We start from the raw sequence: 22,923 nt of genomic DNA, 5'->3' as shown, positions 1-22,923 counted from the left end.
TCCAAGCACTTCTTACAATACGTTATGTGTTGTAAGAGCATCTAAGGAGGGTTTGGGGGTTTTTGATTCACAGACATGCAACATTCAAAGAGATTTTTGCCGGGTAAATAATCTTTGTGCTCCTGAAATACGTTGGGAGTTAACAATAGAAATTGGCTGAAATATTTTTTTTACTGCAGATGTCTATGAATGATTGGGCTTGTTATGTTTACTGAACACCATTGTTTTATCCAAGGGCCTCATTAAAAAAAAAATACCTGTTTGATGAGTCACTCATCCTCTTCTCAAACCGTCCGCAGGGTCCGCCGATCTTACATCTCCCGTCATGTGCATGTTTATTATCAGTATTAGATCTGCTGTATATAGGATTTTTCTTAATTTGCTAAAACTGTTTAATAATAATCTGGATTTACGCATGGGGAATGTTTTCTATATATTTCCTTACTATTTCCTTACTAAAAGAAAAACCTTTTTTTTTTATTTTAATTGTGTGAATATAAAATGTTGAAGCTGTGCTCCAGGAACAAAGGACTGACTAGTATTACAGTAGTTATACATTCGGTTGGCAGCTGTCAAATCTGTTCTTTTACATGCAGGGGGAAGTACAGCTCCCATTGTTCTTCCATTACTGCTTCCATACAAGTGCCACAGTGGTCTCATCTCTGCCTTCTCTCCTCCAGGCCATTCACAAAATACATGACCCCAGGCAATCATTTTTGTGAATGGCCTGAAGGAGAGGGGGAGTAGAGAAATGACTGTAATGCTGGAGTCTATGAGAACTCCAGCACTTTAAATGATTCCAAATGCTTTAATTTACAAAAAAAAACAAAAAACTAACAAACATGGTATAATTACCTGCTCTGTGTAATGGTTTTGAACAGAGCAGCCCCGATCCTCTTCTTTTTGGGTCTCCCGCCAGTGGTCCTGGCTCCTCCCCCCTGCAGAGTGCCCCCAATATTAAGTACTTGAACAGGCTCGCTCCTGAGCCACGATCCTCTGAATTGACATTGTCAGTTCACAAACAGAGCGTGGCTCAGCCCTGCCCCCCACTCTTCCCTCATAAGCTTACTGACTGTGATTGACAGTAGCAGGAGCCAATGGCTCCTGTTGTTGTATTAGCCAATGATGAAAGAGAGGCCCGGGAGAGCCACAGCTCTCATGCACATCGCTGGAACAAAATGGGGCACAAGTAAGTATAAGGGGGGGGATGGGGGGAGCTTCACCTTGAAGGTTTTTTACCCTAATATATAGAATGCATTAATGTAGAAAACCTTCTGCCTTCAGACCAACTTTAAGCTGGCCATGCCAGTTCAACAGGGACCGGCTAAATTTCACTTCATATATGAACACCCTGGTTGTAGGCAAGCCAACAACACTAATCCATGTGCACTGCCAGCAGGGTAGTCTTGTTTTTGATGTGTTTTTGATACTCTTTTTTTTTGCGAATAGGAAAGTTTTGAGTGTGACAAGAGGTGACTTTGATGTAACTTGAGTGCCACAGAGTGTAAAGTTGCATCAAAGTCGCACTCATCACTTTCCTATTAGCAAAAAAACCGCAAAACGCATCAAAAACACATGAAAAATGCAACACTTCATTTTTGGTGCGGTTCCTTAGACATCTATTGCACCACAAATGCAATATGCTGTGGGAATAAAGTCCCTGACCCTTTCAGAAAAATGCAGCGGCTGAAAATGCATAGATGTAGACATGTCCCATAAGAAACCATGTTAAATAGACTGAAAAAGTCACTAAAAAACATATAGGTGTACACCAGGCCTAAGATGGCCATACATGGATCAAAATTTGTCAGGTTCAGCAGGGATTGGCCGAGGTTTGATCCATATATGGGCAGGCTGATTGTACCCAAGTTTATCCATCACTCGAGTTGGGTACAACCAGACAGTTTTTACATTCGATATAGCCACTAGCAGTAATCATTGTGTTTGGCCAGCTGGGAAGGCTAATCGCATCCCCCCCCCCCCTCCGGCAGAACACAACAGCTCAGCGGGATGCATTCCTCCTCCAGGAGAATTGAGTGATTTTCTTTCCTGCAACCCATGTGTAGAAGAAAAGAAAACCGAGTCATCTATGGGCCTTAGATTTAAGGCTATGTAATGTGAAGTCCTACTCAAACAATTGATTCAATTGGTATCAAACAGCTCTTCATACTACATAGTTGTTGGCAGGGGCGGATTGACCATTTGGAAACTCGGGCACCGCCCGAGGTCCCGGGGTCAGTAGGGGGCCCCATGAGATGCCCCTGGTACCTTTTTCATAGGCTTTTTTGAGTTTGGGCAAGGACACAGGGGCCCCATGATCCCCTTATTGTCCGAGGGCCCAATGAGTTGTCAATCCGCCCCTGGTTGTTGGTAGATCTAAAGGAGTGAAATCAGACTACCCGTGTGATTGGTTTTAGCTATACAGAAGCATGCAGGCAATGCTGGGCTTTCTTTGGCATGTTTTGCAAATTTTTGCAAATCTGGATATCCCTTGTATAAAAGCTTGTTTATGAAAAAAACATTTCTATAAATAATGTAAAATAAATATAAAACCGTTTGTAAACATGTATAATGAAATAAAATCTAATCAAAGTGGAACAAGAAGCATTATGGTTTCTTTTCACCAAACGGAACCCTTTAACAAGACAAAGGCACCCAATGAGGTACATACACCATTGGCTGACAGCTTGACCTCAACAAACCAATGGGGCCCATGCACACAGGCATAAAAACGCTAAATTTTTATCAATCTGTGCTTTTTTTTATGGATCTGAACTCAGTTCTCTTGTTTTCTATGGGCCTCTGCATACAGTTGCATAAAAATTAGTAAACTTTTTGGTATAATTAAATAAGTAATTTACACATACACACTGTAAGTGGATGTAAAAGCTCAAGGTTTTTTAGCTTCATGCATTCAATGCATGAAGGTAAAAAACCTTCTCTGTGCAACATCCCTCCAACTCCCCCTAATACTCACCCAAGCCCCTTCTTGATCCAGCGGTCCCAGAATTCCCTCGCCTGAGTTGCTCATTGGCTCCCACTGCTGTCAATCGCAGCTAGTGAGCCATATGAGAAGAGAGAGGGGGTGGAGCCAAGCCACAGCTCCATGTCTGAATGGACACACGGAGCAGCAAGTGCCCCCATATCAAGCTGCTTGCTACGGAGACACCCCACATAAGGGAGGGGCCAGGAGCACCGGCGGGGGACCTGAGAAGAGGAGGATCCATGCTGCTTTGTGCAAAACCACTACATACAGAAGGTAAGTATAGACATGTTTGTTATTTAAAAAAAATGCCTTTAGAATCACTTTAAACTCATGTACATGTGTGAATTAAAAAATCTTGGCTTTAAAGCAAAGTATATCACATATGGACATTTGTGCATCTATATGCATGTAAACACAAGCACTTTATGGAGAACATTTGGATGACACTAAACAGGCAGCTCTCCGCTCTAAGCAGTTCTTTCAAATGGCTCTTTCCAGCTGCCACTCGTTCCCCGGGTGCTGGAGGCAGAACTCAGACAACAAAAAAAAAAAAACGCTGCACACCGAATACATCACTAGCATCCACATTTGTTGTAAAAATGTCCACAGACCCCCACCCCAGGGGCACCCACTAACGCATTTCACCCAACTGGCATTAGTTGTAGAGATCTCTACTACTGAGCTCAATTGGGTGAAATGCATTAGAGTGGCGATTCTAGGGCTGGGTCTGTCTTTGCCACGCTTGTGGCTGTTTTTACAATAAATGGGAGATACCAGTGATGTATCTGGTATGTGACAGCTTTTTCTTTTAACCTTTTAAGCATTTGCCTAGCTCTCCTGAACGCCTTTCCCCTGGCAGGAGCAAAGCAGTGTAAAAAAACACGCCTAAAGCTACATTTTTGTCAACGCGCATCAGGCACTTGGGCGTTAATAAATTTCATTGGCCAGAATAATAATTTATTCACAGTGCTAAACGTGCCGAGGATTCACGCATGTTTAGACACATTTAGGCTCATGAAGGGTTTTTCTGCCAAAATGATGCTGCTCCTGAATGTATTGGCAGTACGTATTTTTTGTTGTTTTTTTTTCCCTATAAACCCCTATGTGTGCTTGGACACATTGGCTAACATTGGGGGGGCATTTAAAGGCAGAAAAAAAAGTCAAATGCTCCCAAATGTGGCGTTTCTAACACCCAGTGTGCTTGAGGTCTCACTTTTCAGACCAATTCATGGATTTTTTTTAAACAGGTTCTTTCTGCAAACATCTGCCAACACTTTCCTTTGCAGATGATTGTTATTCAATTACGCCCGTGTGCATGAGACGATAAGCAGCAATCTTTCATGGTTCTTATGGCTTCATACCAACAAAAGACGAGATCTGGTTGGCTGTCGTGAAGTAGTGCGGCTTAAACAGCAGCATTGCTCTTTGCCATGACTTATAGCACAGCCCATATATACATTTATATTGTCCATCTGTCTAAACTGTATTAGTCATCATTCTAAAACACTCTGCTTTACTCTGCATGAAGTGGTATGTGAAGCTCACTATATGAAATATTCAGTCGGAGTGATGCATTTTCTGAATAGAAGATATGCCCCTCGGATTACAGGCCATTCCATTAGTGTATCCATTATAACATGCTTCAAGCTTCTGCTCTTCTATTACATTCCATCTCCTAGCTTAACCCATTCCCCGCCAGACTTTTCCGAAGAGAGCTGCCTTCATTGTGCCAAGCGTGACAGCTGTTTTATTTCTTTCATGTTGGATTAGAAATCTATTCTAATTTCACAAATAATTTTATGTGAAAAAGATACAAGGCAAGCTAGCTAACTAGGTGTATCTAATAAAAATACTATTATTCTCTAGAAAAACCTTTCTCAACCTTTTTTACCCAAGAGGAACCCTGAAAATAATTTTGAAGTCTCAGTTCAGGGAACCCCTGCTAAAAAAAAATTGGGGTTCAATGGGAAAATGCCTCTACATTGATGGCCAGTGGGAAGAATCCCTCACTTATAGTGGTGGTCAGAATGCCCCCTTACAGACAGCTAAAACAAGATCATTAGCTGCATGTTGCTGGCTCTGCCAAAGGGTGTTGGTTCCGAAACTATGCGGTCAATATCAGATGGGAGGTCAATCAGCCACAGCTCAAGGAAGCCCTAGAAACCTCTATGCCAGGGTGTCAAACCCAGTTTCATTGCAAGCTGCACCAGCATTATGGTTATCCTCAAAGGGCTGGTTGTGTCCGTAAGACTAGATGTCCAGAGTCATACATCAGATGTCAAGAGCCCCCCACTTTAGAAATCAAGAGTCCCCCACCCTTTCATACATCACAGTGCACCCCCTTACATTATTCTGCTGCTGGGAAGGAGCTGGGGGCAGAGCTGGGAAGCAGAAAGTGCAGGGTCTGGGGGGGACCAGAGGAGACCAGGGAAGGGTGCTTCAGCTGCACAGAAATGCCCAGGATCTGTAGGGCGAGTTCTGTCCTCCTCTCTGCAGCTGACTGCTGATACAAGGTGGGGGGTAGTGCTGGAGCTGCAGGAGAGGACCAAGGACCACATGAGATGACCTTCTTGGCTGGATTCAGCCTTGTGTTTGACACGTGTTCTAGAGGAATCTTGGGTTCCATGGAATCCAGGTTGAGAATGGCTGCTCAAGACCTTTCCCTCAGATTTTGTTGTTCATGCATATTTAAAGAATGTTGTCACTTTTTCTTTTAATCTTCATTATTTAGTAAATATATTGTTAATATTTAAAAAAAAATACATATTTTATGGAGTCTGTGTTTATATTTCTGAACATTTATGGGTGGCAGTCACTTTCTTTTGTTTTCTGGAGTGAGGTCGTACTTTCTGGCATGGCCACTTAATGGGTATACAAGAAAAATATACCAAAAGACCATCTACAGGCTGACAAATGTACAGACTCTGTCGTTAGGATAAGGAGGCCAAACTGCTGTAGGTTTGAAATGCAGGTACCTCACAAACTTCGATGTCGTAGCCAAATGCCGGCCTTGCTGGCCAACTTGGAAACATTTTAGGGGGGATTTACTAAAACTGAAGAGTGCAAAATCTGGTGCAGCTCTGCATAGAAACCAATCAACTTCCAGGTTTTATTGTCAAAGCTTAATTGAACAAGCTGAAGCTAGAAGTTGATTGGCCACAGTGCACAGCTGCACCAGATTGTAAGTGCTCCAATTTTAGTAAATCTTGTTGTGTCGGAGTTTGCCACTAGACCATACCTATACATTCCTATTGACCCATCATTTTGACTGTTAGCATACTGAAACAGGTCACAGAATTGCTTTGATTGAGATCTTTAGGCCTGTTATCTATCATTTCAAATGTCTGATTGTGCTCAGAATTATATTTTGAAATATAGCATCTTAGTATAGTACTTCTTTCTTTTTATTTATAACAAAACAATAGAACAATAGAATAAAACAGCAAAAAAAATGCAAATTAATATTTCATATCTCCAGCTGTCTGTGGCTATCATTAACTACTTTACTGAAAAAGCCACTTATTTACAGAACTCAATTACTCAAGATCAAAGTTACACACACAGCTGAATGAAAGAAGAGTCACTTATTTCCCATCTCCTCCACTGTATATGCTCCTTCAAATGCTATATGGTGTTTCAATTAGTAAGAAATAGTCTGAAAGCAAACGGCTTTTGCTTTTCACTCTCATTAAGAAAAACAAAACATAATAATCTGTGATTTTGTGTCATGGGGTGTTTATCTGTAAACATAACTAGTAAAAAAACCCATAAATGATAGATATATATAGCAGTTTCAAAACCTAAAAACATTAAGGACTCATATAAATCTATGTGTATAGAGGTGAGATTTTTTTTGTAGCATTAGACAGGTGTGATGTCATACATCAATGTGTGCTTCCTTTGGCATTGACTTTTCAATGCATTTTTTAGTTTAAAATTTGGATTGCATAGGCTTAACAGCCATTGAATAAGCATTAGCATGTATGATGGTACTATATGGACATTTATGTTTCACACTTGATTTATAACAAATGCGAATGGTACACTGAGCACTTGTTGTTTGCAATATATATCCCTGTATAGCAGCGGTTCTCAACCTGTGGGTAGCGACCCCTCTGGGGGTCGAACGACCCTTTCACAGGGGTCTCCTAAGACCATCGGAAAACACATATTTCCGATGGTCTTAGGAACCGAGACACCGCTCCTCTATCAGTCTCCAGGCGGGTCCGCCCACATGCAGATACGTCCACATTTCCCTGGACCGCAATGTGTGCGTGGTATGACATGCCGCCCGTCATCTGGCCACATCCCCGGGATCACTCAACAGCTCCGCCTCCTCGCCAGTGATTGGCCGCCGGAACTGTAGCTCAGGAGAGGCACACAGGCGGCCAATCACTGGCGAGGAGGTGGAGCTTGGAGAGGTGGAGCCGAGCAGCAGCGCAAAGATCAAAGAAGATCGAGCGAGGGAGCGGCCGGAGAAGGAAGACAGCTGACAGGTAAGTGTCTGTAGCGTGCAGATGGTGCTGCTGCAGCCAGGTATGCTGGCTGTAGATGGGAGAGGGAGGGAGCGAGCCCAGGCTAGAGCAGAAGTCAGCAAGGTAAGTATCATTGGTGTCAGTGGGAGGAATAGTGCCCCATCATTGGTGTCACTAATATCAATGATGGGGCACTATTCCTCCCACTGACACCAATGATGGGGCACTATTTCCTCCCCCCCCCCCACTGACACCAACGATGGGGAACTATTCCTCCCCCCACTGACACCAATGATGGGGCACAATTCCCCCCCCACACTAGTATCAATAATGGGGCACTATTCCCCCCCCCCGACACCAATGATGGGGCACTATTCCTCCCACACTGACACCAATGATGGGGCACTATTCCTCCCACTGACACCAACAATGTGGCACTATTCCTCCCACTGATACCAATGATGGGACACTATTCTTCCCACTGATACCAACGATGGGACACTATTCCTCCCACTGACATCAGTGATGGGGCACTATTCCTCCCACTGATACCAATGATGGGGCACCATTCCTCCCACTGACACCAATGATGGGGCACTATTCCTCCCGCTGATACCAATGATGAGGCACCATTCCTCCCACTGATACCAATGATGGGACACTATTCCTCCCACTGATACCAACGATGGGACACTATTCCTCCCACTGACACCAATGATGAGGCACTATTCCTCCCACTGACACCAATGATGGGGCACTATTCCTCTCACTGACACCAATGATGGGGCACTATTCCTCCCACTGATGCTAATGGGGCACTATTCCTCCCACTGATGCCAATGATGGGCCACTATTCCTCTCACTGACACCAATGATGGGGCACTATTCCTCCCACTGATGCCAATGATGGGGCACTATTCCTCTCACTTACACCAATGATGAGGCACTATTCCTCCCACTGACACCAATGATGAGGCACTATTCCTCCCACTGATACCAACGAAGGGACACTATTCCTCCCACTGATACCAACGATGGGGCACTATTCCTCCCACTGATACCAACGATGGGGCACTATTCCTCCCACTGATACCAATGATGGGGCACTATTCCTCCCACTGATACCAATGATGGGGCACTATTCCTCCCACTGATACCAACGATGAGGCACTATTCCTTCCACTGATACCAATGATGGGGCACTATTCCTCCCACTGATACCAACGAAGGGACACTATTCCTCCCACTGATACCAACGATGGGGCACTATTCCTCCCACTGATACCAACGATGGGGCACTATTCCTCCCACTGATACCAATGATGGGGCACTATTCCTCCCACTGATACCAACGACGGGGCACTATTCCTTCCACTGATACTAATGATGGGGCACTATTCCTCCAACTGACACCATTGATGGGGCACTATTCCTTCCACTGATACCAATGATGGGACACTATTCCTCCCACTGATACCAACGATGGGACACTATTCCTCCCACTGACACCAATGATGAGGCACTATTCCTCCCACTGATACCAACGAAGGGACACTATTCCTCCCACTGATATCAACGATGGGGCACTATTCCTCCCACTGATACCAACGATGGGGCACTATTCCTCCCACTGATACCAATGATGGGGCACTATTCCTCCCACTGATACCAACGACGGGGCACTATTCCTTCCACTGATACTAATGATGGGGCACTATTCCTCCAACTGACACCATTGATGGGGCACTATTCCTTCCACTGATACCAATGATGGGACACTATTCCTCCCACTGATACCAACGATGGGGCACTATTCCTCCCACTGATACCAACGATGGGGCACTATTCCTCCCACTGATACCAATGATGGGGCACTATTCCTCCCACTGATACCAACGACGGGGCACTATTCCTTCCACTGATACTAATGATGGGGCACTATTCCTCCAACTGACACCATTGATGGGGCACTATTCCTTCCACTGATACCAACGATGGGACACTATTCCTCCCACTGACACCAATGATGAGGCACTATTCCTCCCACTGACACCAATGATGGGGCACTATTCCTCTCACTGACACCAATGATGGGGCACTATTCCTCCCACTGATGCCAATGATGGGGCACTATTCCTCCCACTGATGCCAATGATGGGCCACTATTCCTCTCACTGACACCAATGATGGGGCACTATTCCTCCCACTGATGCCAATGATGGGGCACTATTCCTCTCACTTACACCAATGATGAGGCACTATTCCTCCCACTGATACCAACGAAGGGACACTATTCCTCCCACTGATACCAACGATGGGGCACTATTCCTCCCACTGATACCAACGATGGGGCACTATTCCTCCCACTGATACCAATGATGGGGCACTATTCCTCCCACTGATACCAACGATGAGGCACTATTCCTTCCACTGATACCAATGATGGGGCACTATTCCTCCAACTGACACCATTGATGGGGCACTATTCCTTCCACTGATACCAATGATGGGACACTATTCCTCCCACTGACACCAATGATGGGGCACTATTCCTCCCACTGAAACCAACGATGGGACACTATTCCTCCCACTGACATCAGTGATGTGGCACTACTCCTCTCACTGCAAAATTACAATTATGAAGTAGCAACGAAAATCATTTTATGGATGGGGGTCACCACAACATGAGGAACTGTATTAAAGGGTAGCGGCATTAGGAAGGTTGAGAACCACTGCTGTATAGGGACCCACTTCCTTTTTTTTGTGCATATCACAATTGAATATTGGGGATTGTTCCCAGTGAGGGACAGGTTTAAGTCATGCGTTTGGGTCCTATTGGACCGCATGTTTTTCTTCTGCACCTTTTATCACCTAATAGATCCTGGCAGATCTTACGCACCTGTAAGTTTTATAACTGTATATGCGTTTAGGTTTATTGATCTGAATCCACTGATTTTATAATTATTTGTATGTGTAGAAATAGCGCTGCACCATTCTGTTTATTATATTGCATTGTCCTGATTTAGGTATAGGATAGGGTGTTGGCTGCTTATATCATTATTCCTTCACTCTCAGCAGCGCAGGAGGATCTCCACCTACTATCATTGAATAAGACTTGTTAATCCTTGTTGCATTTTGATGTGCTACTATTGAGCAAAAGAATAAAACGCATAAAAAAAATAAATATACCATATTCCTTTGAAATATGGTATGAGATGGGAACAGACGCTATATTTTTTTTATGGGGAATTTGAAGACTGAATTAAAATGCAACAGTGTAAATAGGCCCTAAAATAGAATCAAACTGACCACGAAACCGTAGTTTCCTTTAAGCGCAGGTCTTGTTAGGCAAAATAAATGTTCCTGTCCAACAGTGCATTTTGCAAGAAATATATATATATATATATATATATATATATTTTTTTTTTTTTAAAAAAGCTGATTATATGTCATGTAAATACTTTCTTGATATAGTGATTACACAGCTCTGCCTGAATGCTGTAATTTGTTGTGTAACCCGATTTGTAAGCTCTTTTCAGTGTAATTATGCTGATTGGTTATTGTATAGTGTGATTTTACTTGTGTGTGTGTGGTGTACATGTTCACCCAGAGGAAGAAGCCCATCTATCTGTAATCTGTCTCATTTAGAACTGGCTTTATTTAGATGGCAGGTGTGCACCTCTGTTACACAAGTCAATTATGTGCCAGCAAATTTTCATCTAATGGGGATTACAATCAGAACTTCTGGTGATCTGCACACTGTTTCCTTTTCCTCCCGTTTTCACGAATGTTACATCAAATCTATCATTAAAAGACCACTGCACCTGAAAAACATTATATGCATTATGTGATATAGCTACTATGGTTAGAACTACTGACTTTACAGCTGTGCCTGGATAAAGTCACCTAGAGCCCAGGGTGGACATGCCAAATTACAGCTTCCCAAGATGTATGAACATTAGGGGGTTTATTTACTAAAGCTGGAGAGTCCAAAATCAGACTCCCTTCTGCATAGAAACCAATCAGCTTCCAGGTTTCATTGCCAAAGCTTCATTGAACAAGCTGAGGTTAGAAGCTGATTGGTTTCTATGCAGAAGGGAGTCTGATTTTGGACTCTCCAGCTTTAGTAAATAAACACCCAGGTGTCATCAAAAATCCCCCCCCCCAAAAAAAATCAAGCACTAATCTGCATGCTTCCCCCCTAAGCATAAATTCCCCCTCCAATCCACCTCCTACTAAACCCCCCCCCTTCCAACACATATCTTTGCCCTCCCATTCCCTCAGCTCAAATCCTCTTTCTCCCCATATGCCCTAGAACAAATCCCCCCCCTCAAAAAAAAAAAAATCCCCCTCCCTGCATAAGTTTCAATTTTCCCCCTCAAGTCTTTGCCCTCCCATTCCCTCAGCTCAAATCCTCTTTCTCCCCATATGCCCTAGCACAAATACACCCCCCCCCCCAAAAAAAAATCAAGCACTAATCTGCATGCTTCCCCCCTAAGCATAAATTCCCCCTCCAATCCACCTCCTACTAAAACCCCCACCCCTTCCAACACATATCTTTGCCCTCCCATTCCCTCAGCTCAAATCCCCCTCCCTGTACAAGTTTCAATTTTCCCCCTCAAATCTTTGCCCTCCCATTCCCTCAGCTCAAATCCTCTTTCTCCCCATATGCCCTAGCACAAATCCCCCCCCCCCTCGAAAAAAAAAATCCCCCTCCCTGCACAAGTTTCAATTTTCCCCCTCAAATCTTTGCCCTCCCATTCCCTCAGCTCAAATCCTCTTTCTCCCCATATGCCCTAGCACAAATCCCCCCCCCTCGAAAAAAAAATATCCCCCTCCCTGCACAAGTTTTAATTTTCCCCTTCAAATCTTTGCCCTCCCATTCCCTCAGCTCAAATCCTCTTTCTCCCCATATGCCCTAGCACAAATCCCCCCCCCCCCCGAAAAAAAAAAATCCCCCTCCATGCACAATTTTCAATTTTCCCCCTTAAATCTTTGCTCTCCCATTCCCTCAGCTCAAATCCTCTTTCTCCCCATATGCCCTAGCACAAATCCCCCCCCCCCTCGAAAAAAAAAATCCCCCTCCCTGCACAAGTTTCAATTTTCCCCCTCAAATCTTTGCCCTCCCATTCCCTCAGCTCAAATCCTCTTTCTCCCCATATGCCCTAGCACAAATCCCCCCCCCCTCGAAAAAAAAAAATCCTCCTCCCTGCACAAGTTTCAATTTTCCCCCTCAAATCTTTTCCCTCCCATTCCCTCAGCTCAAATCCTCTTTCTCCCCATATGCCCTAGCACAAATCCCCCCCCCTCGAAAAAAATAATCCCCCTCCCTGCACAAGTTTCAATTTTCCCCCTCAAATCTTTTCCCTCCCATTCCCTTAGCTCAAATCCTCTTTCTCCCCATATGCCCTAGCACAAACCCCCCCCCCCATAAAAAAAATCCCCCTCCCTGCACAAGTTTCAATTTTCCCCCTCAAATCTTTGCCCTCCCATTCCCTCAGCTCAAATCCTCTATATCCCTATATCCCCTAGCACAAATCTCCCCCCCCTTTCAAAAAAAAGAATCCCCCTCCCTGCACAAGTTTCAATTTTCCCCCTCAAATCTTTGCCCTCTCATTCCCTCAGCTCAAATCCTCTTTATCCCTATATCCCCTAGCACAAATCCCCCCCCTCAAAAAAAAAAAATCCCCCTCCCTGCACAGGTTTCAATTTTCCCCCTCAAATCTTTGCCCCCCCATTCCCTCAGCTCAAATCCTCTTTATCCCTATATCCCCTAGCACAAATCCCCCCCTCAAAAAAAAAAAATCCCCCTCCCTGCACAGGTTTCAATTTTCCCCCTCAAATCTTTGCCCTCCCATTCCCTCAGCTCAAATCCTCTTTATCCCTATATCCCCTAGCACAAATCTCCCCCCTCCCCCCAAAAAAAATTCCCTCCCTCCTTGCACAAGTTTCAATTTTCCCCCTCAAATTTCCCCTCCAAGCACAAATCTCTCCCCATTCCAAACCCCCCCCTTCCATCACAAATTCCCCTCCTCCAATCCCCATCCTAGCACAAATTCCTCCTCCCCAGAAAAAATTTCCCCCTCCTTGCACAAATCCTCTACCTCTGAAATTTCCCCTCCCAGCACAAATCCCCCCCATTCCAAATTCCCCCACTTCAATCACAAATTCCCCTCCTGCAATCCCATCCTAGCACAAATTCCCCCCCCCAAAAAAAATTTCCCCCTCCTATCACAAATTCTCCACCCCTCAAATTTCCTCTCCAAGCACAAATCCCGGCCCCCACTCCAAATTCCCTCCTCCCATCACAAATTCCCCAATCCCCATCTTGGCAAAAATCCCCCCATTTCCCTTCCTAGCACAAATACCCCCTATTCATCCCTGCTAGTACAAATACCCCCTATTCATCCCTGCTAGTACAAATACCCCCTATTCATCCCTGCTAGTACAAATACCCCCTATTCATCCCTGCTAGTACAAATCCCCCTGAAAAAAAAAGAAAAATTCCCTCCCTACCCTATTACCTTTTTGTAGCACAAATCCTGCCAAATCGTCATTCCTAGCACAAATGCTCGCCCTTCCTTCCAACACAAATCCCCCCAGATCACCACTCCTAGTACAACTTCTCAAAATTCCCCTCCTAGAACAATTACCCCCTGCTGCCCCCCAAATTCTCCCTCCCCTCAATCTCTTCATGGTGCTCCCCCCAAACATCACATGATACCACAGCGTCCATGGCAGTCACCCCTCCTACCCACCCCTTGTCCCGGCCCTGCTTGAGAGCAATGGACATCTTTGTGAAGTCAGAAAATTGTGGGGAATTCCCTAAAAAGGATAAAATATGTCACCAGCACATTGATGAGCTTATTTCAAAGTACAAAGTTCTCAATTCTTGTATGGCTTTTCCATGTCCATATGCCCAAAAGCAACCTCCAGAACCTTGCAGGGACCCTTCTTCAGGCATGGGACGTGATCTGACCTGACAAGGAGAGAAGCAGAGTGGTCAGCCTAGTCTGAGCTCTCCCCTACTGTACAGAAATCAGCCTCTCCTCCTCTCCCCATGCACACATTGATATTTTTCCCTGCAAAACAATGCTGCTGCCATGACTCTCAAAAGCCTGCCCAAACAGAGTGTGTCGGGAAAAAGCTCTTGGGAAATGTAGTTCTGGAGAGTACGTCCATACAAACTGACATAGGGCACACTACTGATCTCTCCACCCAAAAGCTGACCTTTTGTAAGCCTGGTAATAACATCATAGGGTGTAATACGAATTGATTTTCACTGCAAGGTAGGAAAATAATAATTTTAAGATAGGTAAAATTTGGGTCAATTATTTTAAACACTCCCCATCCCTCTGACACTCCAGTGCAGAAAACACCTAAATGTTCCTGACTCCACCCACCTGGCACTATTATAAGGGTACCCTTAAAGGCGTGTACCCTTCCACCATGAAGTCCTTCTAAGGCAGTGGTTCTCAACCTTCCTAATGCCGTGACCCTTTAATACAGTTCCTCATGTTGTGGTGACCCCCAACCATAAAATTATTTACCCAGTAATTATAATTCATGAAGTGTTGTTTTACCTCCAATACTGCTGCTTTCAACACAGTAGCTGCTTTCAACACAGTAGCTGCTTTCAACACAGTAGCTGCTTTCTACACAGTAGCTGCTCTTTACACATTGGAAATATGTGTTTTCCGATGGTCTTAGGTGACCCCTGTGAAAGAGTCGTTCAACCCCCAAAGGGGTCTCGACCCACAGGTTGAGAACCACTGTTCTAAGGGCTTGTCTACACAAGCAGCTATTATTGCCACCCCTCTGAAAAGCAATCTACCACTTCGTCCTTGTCGGTTTTAGCCCGCAAAATGCTGACCCAGCATGTCACATCCGTGGCATTGCACATGGTTGCATTCACTTAAAGTGGTTGTAAACAAAATGACTGGTCCCAGGTGATACACAGAGGTGAAAGAAATCCTCCTACATACGTTGTACCTGTTTATCTTCAGTATTCTCTTCTCTACATCCATTTAAAGTCCAGAATCTATACAGCTTGTCTAAGCTTTCAGAAAACAGGAGGTGGAGAGCTGAAGTTATACTCGGCAGAGCTCAGTGAGAGCTGATTGGAGGGAAGGGACACCCTTCCCCCTTCACACAGCACACATGAACAGAGCTGAGGCTGTGTGCTGGAGGTCCCTCCCCTGTCAACTTTATTCTCTTGGTGTCAGGAAATCTTGTCAAAAGTGATTCATGCCTTTAGTAGAGGAATGAAGCAGCAGACAAAAATGACACTAGGACTGGCCATACATTATACAATTTTCTTGAGATTTTTGGTTTAGATTTACCAAAAACCATATAATAGGAGGTCAAACCTAACAACACTTTCAATTGTATCCAATTAGGCAGGCTCTTGCACTACATAGTTGAAGGTAAATCTAAAGGAAATTCGGCAGAAATTGGACAGAAAATTGCATAGTGTATGGCCAGCCTTAGTGCTCTGGATTGAGACAAATACACACTATAGAGGCATATGCTTTGTTCATATTTCATGTCTGAGGTTTACAACCACTTTAAGTGGATCACGTTCAGTGGTGGTACCTCTAGCCACCAGCCATAACCATGAAGCAAATTGGCTACATCTACTTGTTCAGACAGGCAGTGGGGGTTGCTTTTACCGACTCCCCCACCGTCCACATGTCTCAAGGAGCCCTTAAACAGGAGACCATTTTATGCAGAAACTATTCTATATACTCCGCACTGCGTCTCTTCCCTGTTTTTTTTTTTTTTTTCAAAACTTCAACATGGAGATGAGGCTGCAGATGGCCATACGAAGGCAGAGGGCAGAAATCCAGTGGACTGAGAAAAATCATTACAGGAAAAATGAAAACAGCTGACCAAAACCAAATGGCCAAGATAACTGATTTTGTGCAGTTTGGCAGAACTGTGTACAGACAGTTTTTTTATTTTCCCATTTTATGCATTTAAGTTTAAATCTAATTTCATCCAAGCATGCACTTTTTTTTTCCTCCACCTAATAATGCAAGGAAGTAGAGAGATCCCAGTTTTTTTTCCTGGAGGTAATTATCTCCAAGAATGAATGTGCAGCTGTCACAATAGACACATTATTAAGATCCTCGTTCTATAGTAGTGTTGAGTTACTCTGACAGCACCAACATGGAGCTGATAACGCCTCATTTGCATTTCTATTATGGGCGATGAATGTGCTGAATATTCCCAGAATGCTTTGCGATTTTCTGAGCTATTTTCTTGTTTTGTTTGCTCACTTCCTGGATACTCTGAAATATTAATTTCTGACTCCAAACCTGTTCTAGTAACAAAAAAAAAAAACTGCCAACGGTGCTTAGACTGCAAATGTGCAAGGCATAGAAGATGTGCAAATAACCACAAAATGTAGAAGATAATAGAAGTATTAAGTGGTGTTAAAGCTGTCCTAAAGATTAATTGAAGGGCTGCTCCAGGCAAACACAAAATTCAGCAATATATAAACCATGACTAGGGTAGTTCAGATACACCTGTTCCCTATGCTCACTCTAAACCGGCCCCCAATTCCATCCCCTTGTTTCCTTAAATAACGACACCAACACCCCAAATGGATTAAATGGCCAAATCAGCCCCTTTATTCAACAAAACCAAACCAACAAACATTCACCAATATAACAATCCAGCTCCAAGAACAGTTGCGGATCCTTGACGACCTCCTCACTCCACTTTGGAGTCCGTGGTACCATTATGCTAGGTTCTATCCGCAGCCTCTAAACACCGCCTCGGGAACTATCCTAACTGACCACAGACCCCTACCAACCTTACCTCCCCGGTCAGTCTAAACTGAACCAGACCATCCAGAGGACTCCATACCAGAGATGGGTCCCACCATTTACCAACATACCACGTTTTTAGACCTCCGTCAAGGACCCCAACCGCACCCCACCTCCTACAAACCAAACCAACCCAATTACCAGGGAAGGAGGGAGGGATGTTTCACCGATGATTTCCAGCTTGCAAGTGACGCCCCTCACACTACCCCCACCAACTGTTCTTTCATCAGTTCCTTCCATCAACCCGTCCACTCCACCAATCCGGTAAATGTGCTTGGGTTTCATATCTCAACCACATCCTAACCCTATACTGTCAGGTTTGCTTTCACTTTGCCATGTATGCCCTGTGCTTAATCTCTTCTTTCCAAGCTCCAGGCATGTCTTTACCTGTGTTTTTAGGATGCACTATTTGCAGGAAAACAAACTTTAGAACATAATATATATATATAACTTTTTTTTTCTGGACCTCCCCATGTCAGCCTACCACGGGTCAGCTCCTGCCCTCTCTGATCCCTCCAGGACAACTTCTTTCCTAGCCCATAACAGCAGCTCCCATCACTCAGCATTCCTTTTTTGTCCTCGCTCCGGACACCTTGGAAAAAGAAAAAAAACTATTTTCTATGGTTTTCCCAGGTTCATCCTCTCCCGGGTAAGAAGCCCCCTCATTTGGGCTGCAAACTTCCCTGTGCAGTGGGTTCCCTTGGTGCAGGGGTTGTTATGCATGCAGTATAAATGACTGCGTGTTGATTATGCCACCCTACAGCAGTTATTTTCGTGGAGCAGTATAAAGTACTGCTGGGAAGGCAGGGTGACTTACATGCATGCGTGCACAGATTAGCTGGCACTTGTAGTCCCATACATCAGTACATCTGTGGGCTGGCTGGCACTTTTAGTGCCATATGTCAGTACATCTGTGGGCTGGCTGGCACTTGTAGTCCCATATCTCAGCATGTCTGTAGACAGAGAGAGAGAGAGAGGATAAATATGTATATATATATATATATATATATATATATATATATATATATATACCTGAGGGGCGTTCAAGTCAAACCATGACTTTTGAGTTTATATAAGAAAATAACAAATTTTAAAGAGTGGAAACTGCATTTATTTTTCTATATACTGCCCTGCTACATTTATACTCTCACCCCAGTGTTTAACTAATGACTGGAAATCTTCGGCATAGAAAGATTTGTCAGTACGCCTGAACCATCCTAGGACAGCCGGCTCCACTTTGTCATTGTGTTCACCGTTCCCACAGAAAGATTCGTCTCTTGTGAAATTTCACGACAGGTTATGCGTCGATTATCCAGGTTCAGGCGTTTCACGTGCTGAATGTTCACAGGAATGACTGCTGTGAGCTGGGAACCACCATGGCTGGGATTGTCACTGATGGACGTACGGCCATCTTTGAAGAGTGCAAATGTCTTATTGCGGCTGAGCGTCTCATGCTTGGAGTCTTCTGTAGATATCCACGGGCTTTATGCCTTCGTTCACAAAAAACGTCATCACCACAAGCTGTTCCATGCACGCCCTAAGATTGTTGTCTGCCATCTTGATTAATGGTCTCTGGACTGGTCATGTGCGCCACTTATCAGTAATAGGGCACGCTTGCCACTTACTACTGCACGGGGCCTTTTTCGGCAGGAACACGGGGGAGCGTAGTTCCAGCACCTCCAGGACTGAATGTCGGAATAGTAAGGGGGTGTTGAGGTGTTGCTGGTGGGGGATCTATTGTTGCTAAGGGTAGGTCTTATATTGCTGGAGCAAAATTGTTGCTGGGAGAAATCTACTGTTGCGGGAGGGATCTACTGTTGCTGACTGCTGGAGGGACTATTGATGCTGGGGGTCTATTATTGCTGGTTATAGGGGACCTATTTTACTGCTTTTCTTGCTATCATTAACAAATTCCATACAAATTATTTAGCACCATAAAATGATTTGTTCCTGTAGTCTCTAAATGGGTGGTACTGGGAGGTGGGTAGAGGGTCAACTCGTCTATGGCCTGCCTAAAGATTTGTATTTCTCTCCATTCAGTCCTGAGCTTTATACTGTACTGCCAGACAGAACAGCCCTGTCTGGCTTGGCTGGAGACCTGAATATTCTCTGCTTCAGTTGAGTAATACAGCTGGGTGACTAGACTGTGAAGGAGAAGCAGCAGACAGATGAGCTCTCCTCTCTGTCACTTTGCTCTCCCCTTCTATCAGCATGTCCCTTGTTAGCATATGAGCACTGCAGCACTGCTGACTGGCTCCTTGAGCTGCTTCTCCCTCTTACAGTCTGAGTGCTGCTGTATAAGGCTGTTTCCAAGTCAAGTCAGGCAAAATAAATTGAATGATGTATTAATAAATACATGGCTGCATTGATTTGTCTCTTCTATTCATGATTTATTATCAGCTTTAAATCTAAACTGCAGAAAAACAGCTAAAGATTGTACATAGTTGAAATAAATAAACACTGAGATTAGAAGTTATGGCTTTGCTCTGATTTCACTTGCTTGCTTGCTGGATCAGAAAAATATTATGGCCCGTTCACACTAGAACGCAGTGCGGGAAACCCGTATTCCATGGTGGTTTCCCGCGCCACATTCAAACAGCACTGTCCTTGCGATCTGCAGCGGGTGTCAGTGCAAAGTTCATGACACCACAAATGTAGGTCGCAAATGCAGTGCCCGCACCGGATCTCATGGTACAAGTATCCATGGTCTCACGGTATCAGTATCCAGTTGCAGTGCGTTTCAATAGTAACGCATGCACTACTTTTGGTGCAGTGCGGTGCCATTTCAGCCCATTCAGAATGAATGGGCTGAAATTTCACTGCACAGAACTGCATGTAAATCGCATAGGAACATGCAACACATTCCTGTTTGATTCACATGCCTTTCCTAGTGTGAATGGGCCCTTATAGTTAAGAGACATCCAGACAAATAGAATTTCTAGGCCAGCAATGACAGCCCCCCTATGTTTTTATAGGACAGTTTTGCTTATTTGTTGAAACTACAACAATTATTTTAATTTTTGGTGTACTGTCCTTGACTTTGGCTAGACTTCCCCTTCCAAATCCAATGCCAGAGAGCATCCCTTGGCTGCCAGGGCTAAATGTCAAAATATGTAAAATGCACAATTCTTATAGAAAAGGTTTCAGACTCTATTAAAAGAAATATTATGTGTCATTAATTGTTTTGGACGTTGTATCAACTGTTTGGTCTGGGGATAGCTATATATATCTATTACACAAGCTTCCAGCGTAGTTATTGGAGCAATGGTTATGCTTTTCTCCCTCTATAAATACAGTTTTGTAATTTGTTCAGACTAAATAAACTGAAAGTTTAGCTTCAGCAAAACCTTTTTTTTTGATATAGTGAGAAAGGATTGGAACCCCCTTTATTTCTGTATCTTCACTAAGGTGATTTGCGCTCGCTCCCTGTTCCAGTAACATCAGCGTTACACCCCAACAGTGAAGGTGTCACTGAGACATGGAGAAGGGATAGAGATAGAAATAGAAATTTGTCCAGGCTCTGATTCTGGTGTTCTACTTTAATACCATATGTCATTTTTTTTTACTGCTTTTGAGTTACAAATGTATTTAAATGAATTTTGGATTTATAATGTATCTTCCTTCATTCAGACATATAATGGTCAAAGTGAAAGCAATGAAGACTATGAGATTCCTCCCATCACACCTCCGAATCTACCAGATCACTCCCTGATGCACCTGGTGGACCATGAGTCTGGATATCATTCACTGTGTCACAGCCTCCCTCCAAATAGCTTGATACCCGCCTACTCCTATCAGAACATGGACCTACCTGCAATTATGGTGTCCAACATGTTAAGCCAAGAAGGACATCTTCTCACCTCACAGCTACCTACAGTAAGTTGTTTTCTTTATTTGAAAAATATCTTAACCCAAAGTTGGAAATGCAGTGCTGATAAGGATTTTGGTATGTCAAACCATATATCAAGTTGTTACCTGCTTCATCTGTCCCCAGGGAAATAATAGGTGGGTTGTTTCTTCAACTATCACCAAGTAGACTGCCTTCAGGTGCACCAGAGAGTGCAGTTCAAAAGCTTTAATGATGAAATCATTTACAAATTGCGTTTTCAATATCAATGCAACAAAGGAATTTAGAAGGCTCTTCCAGTCCAGAGGGTTAAGGATTAATGGTAGCAGATAAACCTTAAATCAGCTAGCCACTAGGGTACCTAAAGACAGAAGCCACCTCAGATACACATCTCAAGATCTGTGTGTGATGAATTTTCACTGGTTTTTCCAGGGGGCTTTCTGGCCAAATATCCAACAATTAAAAAATGCCACCACTGATGCTTTTAGGGGTCCCACGCCTTCTTCAGATGGCAGGTCTGGCAAGATGGATCTCAGGTGGATTCTGCTTTTAGTTCCTATAATGAATAATTTAAGGTTGAGCTCCTACCATTGTTCCCTCCGGCTCCTTTGTCACATCAGCATTGTAAGTGCGATTTGTTCTAGTTTTTATCAAAAAAGCTTTTGAACTGCACTGTGTTTCCACTTTACTTTTCTACCTTGGTGTACCTTTCCTGGATACTTTTTAGGACTGATGATAGCAAAAATGTTAGTTATCCCCAAACCTATAGGTATCTAGCATGCTTATGTTTGAGCTTCGGTTGATATTTGCATTCTAATTAAAGAACAGAATTGCTGTCCCAATTCCACATATAAACCTCCACTAAAATGTACACTTCCTTCAGATTTCCAGTAGAGGCATATATTTTGGCTACTCATCCAGTCATCATTACATGCCACATTATGCCTCAGCTGCTTCATAGTGGTCTGGCTAGCTGTATTACATTATTGGTCCAGCGCATACAAAGGGTTGCCCTAGGGGAACGTATTCTCTTGGGTTTTATGAGCCGTTTTTCTACTTTTTTATCATCTGGTGGATTAACTCCCCTTGAGGTCTCATGCACACTGAGCATTTTTACAGCTGTTGTTTTTGGCATCAGGCATTTTTTTCTACAGCCAACAAACTTCCCAGCATGTTATCCTAGGCACCCATGCAAACATAGGCTTTTATTAACTTTTTAAGGCTGGAAAACCCCCCAGAACTACTGCATATGAAGAGGAGTTTTTCAGCTATAAAAATGCTCTAGAGCTGAAAAACACTGAAAAATGCTGAAAAAGCTCAGCTATCCGGCGTTTAGCATTTTTTAACCCCAAGCTTTTGTGGGAGTACAGTTTTGCTAAAAAACGCTAAAAAATGCAAAACGCTAATGCAAAAACACAAAAAAAACGCTACAAAACTCTACATTCTACAGCCAACGCTGCTGGTGCTTTTATAACGTCCAGTGTGCATGGGGCCTGCCAGTCAAAAACAGGGGCGGAATGACAACTCATGGGACCCCCAGGCAATAGGGGATCATGGGGCCCCTGTGTCCTTGCTCAAACTCAAAAAAGCCTATGAAAAAGGTACCAGGGGCATCTCATGGGGCCTACTACTGACCCCGGGCCCTCGGGCAGTGCCCGAGTTTCCAAATGGTCAGTCCGCCCCTGGTCAAAAAAGTGAACCTACAGTATAGAGAGTTTTATCAGATAAATGTCCTACAACAATAAAAATTGGTTCAACCATCTGTAATCAGATCTCCATAAT

At 43.8% G+C, this 22,923-nt stretch overlaps 1 protein-coding gene across 3 annotated transcripts in view; it reads left to right on the top strand.

The window, feature by feature from the left end:
- The window catches only part of TOX2 (TOX high mobility group box family member 2), a 219,524-nt gene that overhangs the window by 117,333 nt on the left and 79,268 nt on the right, over window positions 1-22,923 (top strand). For all 3 annotated transcript variants that reach the window (XM_089673241.1, XM_089673239.1, XM_089673240.1), the window contains exon 3: window positions 20,925-21,170. In XM_089673241.1, coding sequence (XP_089529367.1) covers window positions 20,925-21,170 — 246 coding nt within the window. The remainder of the gene's footprint in view (window positions 1-20,924; window positions 21,171-22,923) is intronic.

The sequence above is a fragment of the Staurois parvus genome, unplaced genomic scaffold (assembly GCF_062004578.1).
Source record: "Staurois parvus isolate SC_StPar_1 unplaced genomic scaffold, SC_StPar_1.0 ptg000137l, whole genome shotgun sequence".
NCBI classification, from domain to species: domain Eukaryota; kingdom Metazoa; phylum Chordata; class Amphibia; order Anura; family Ranidae; genus Staurois; species Staurois parvus.
The sequence above is the reverse complement of the archived record's forward strand: the minus strand, read 5'-3'. Positions and strand labels throughout refer to the sequence as shown.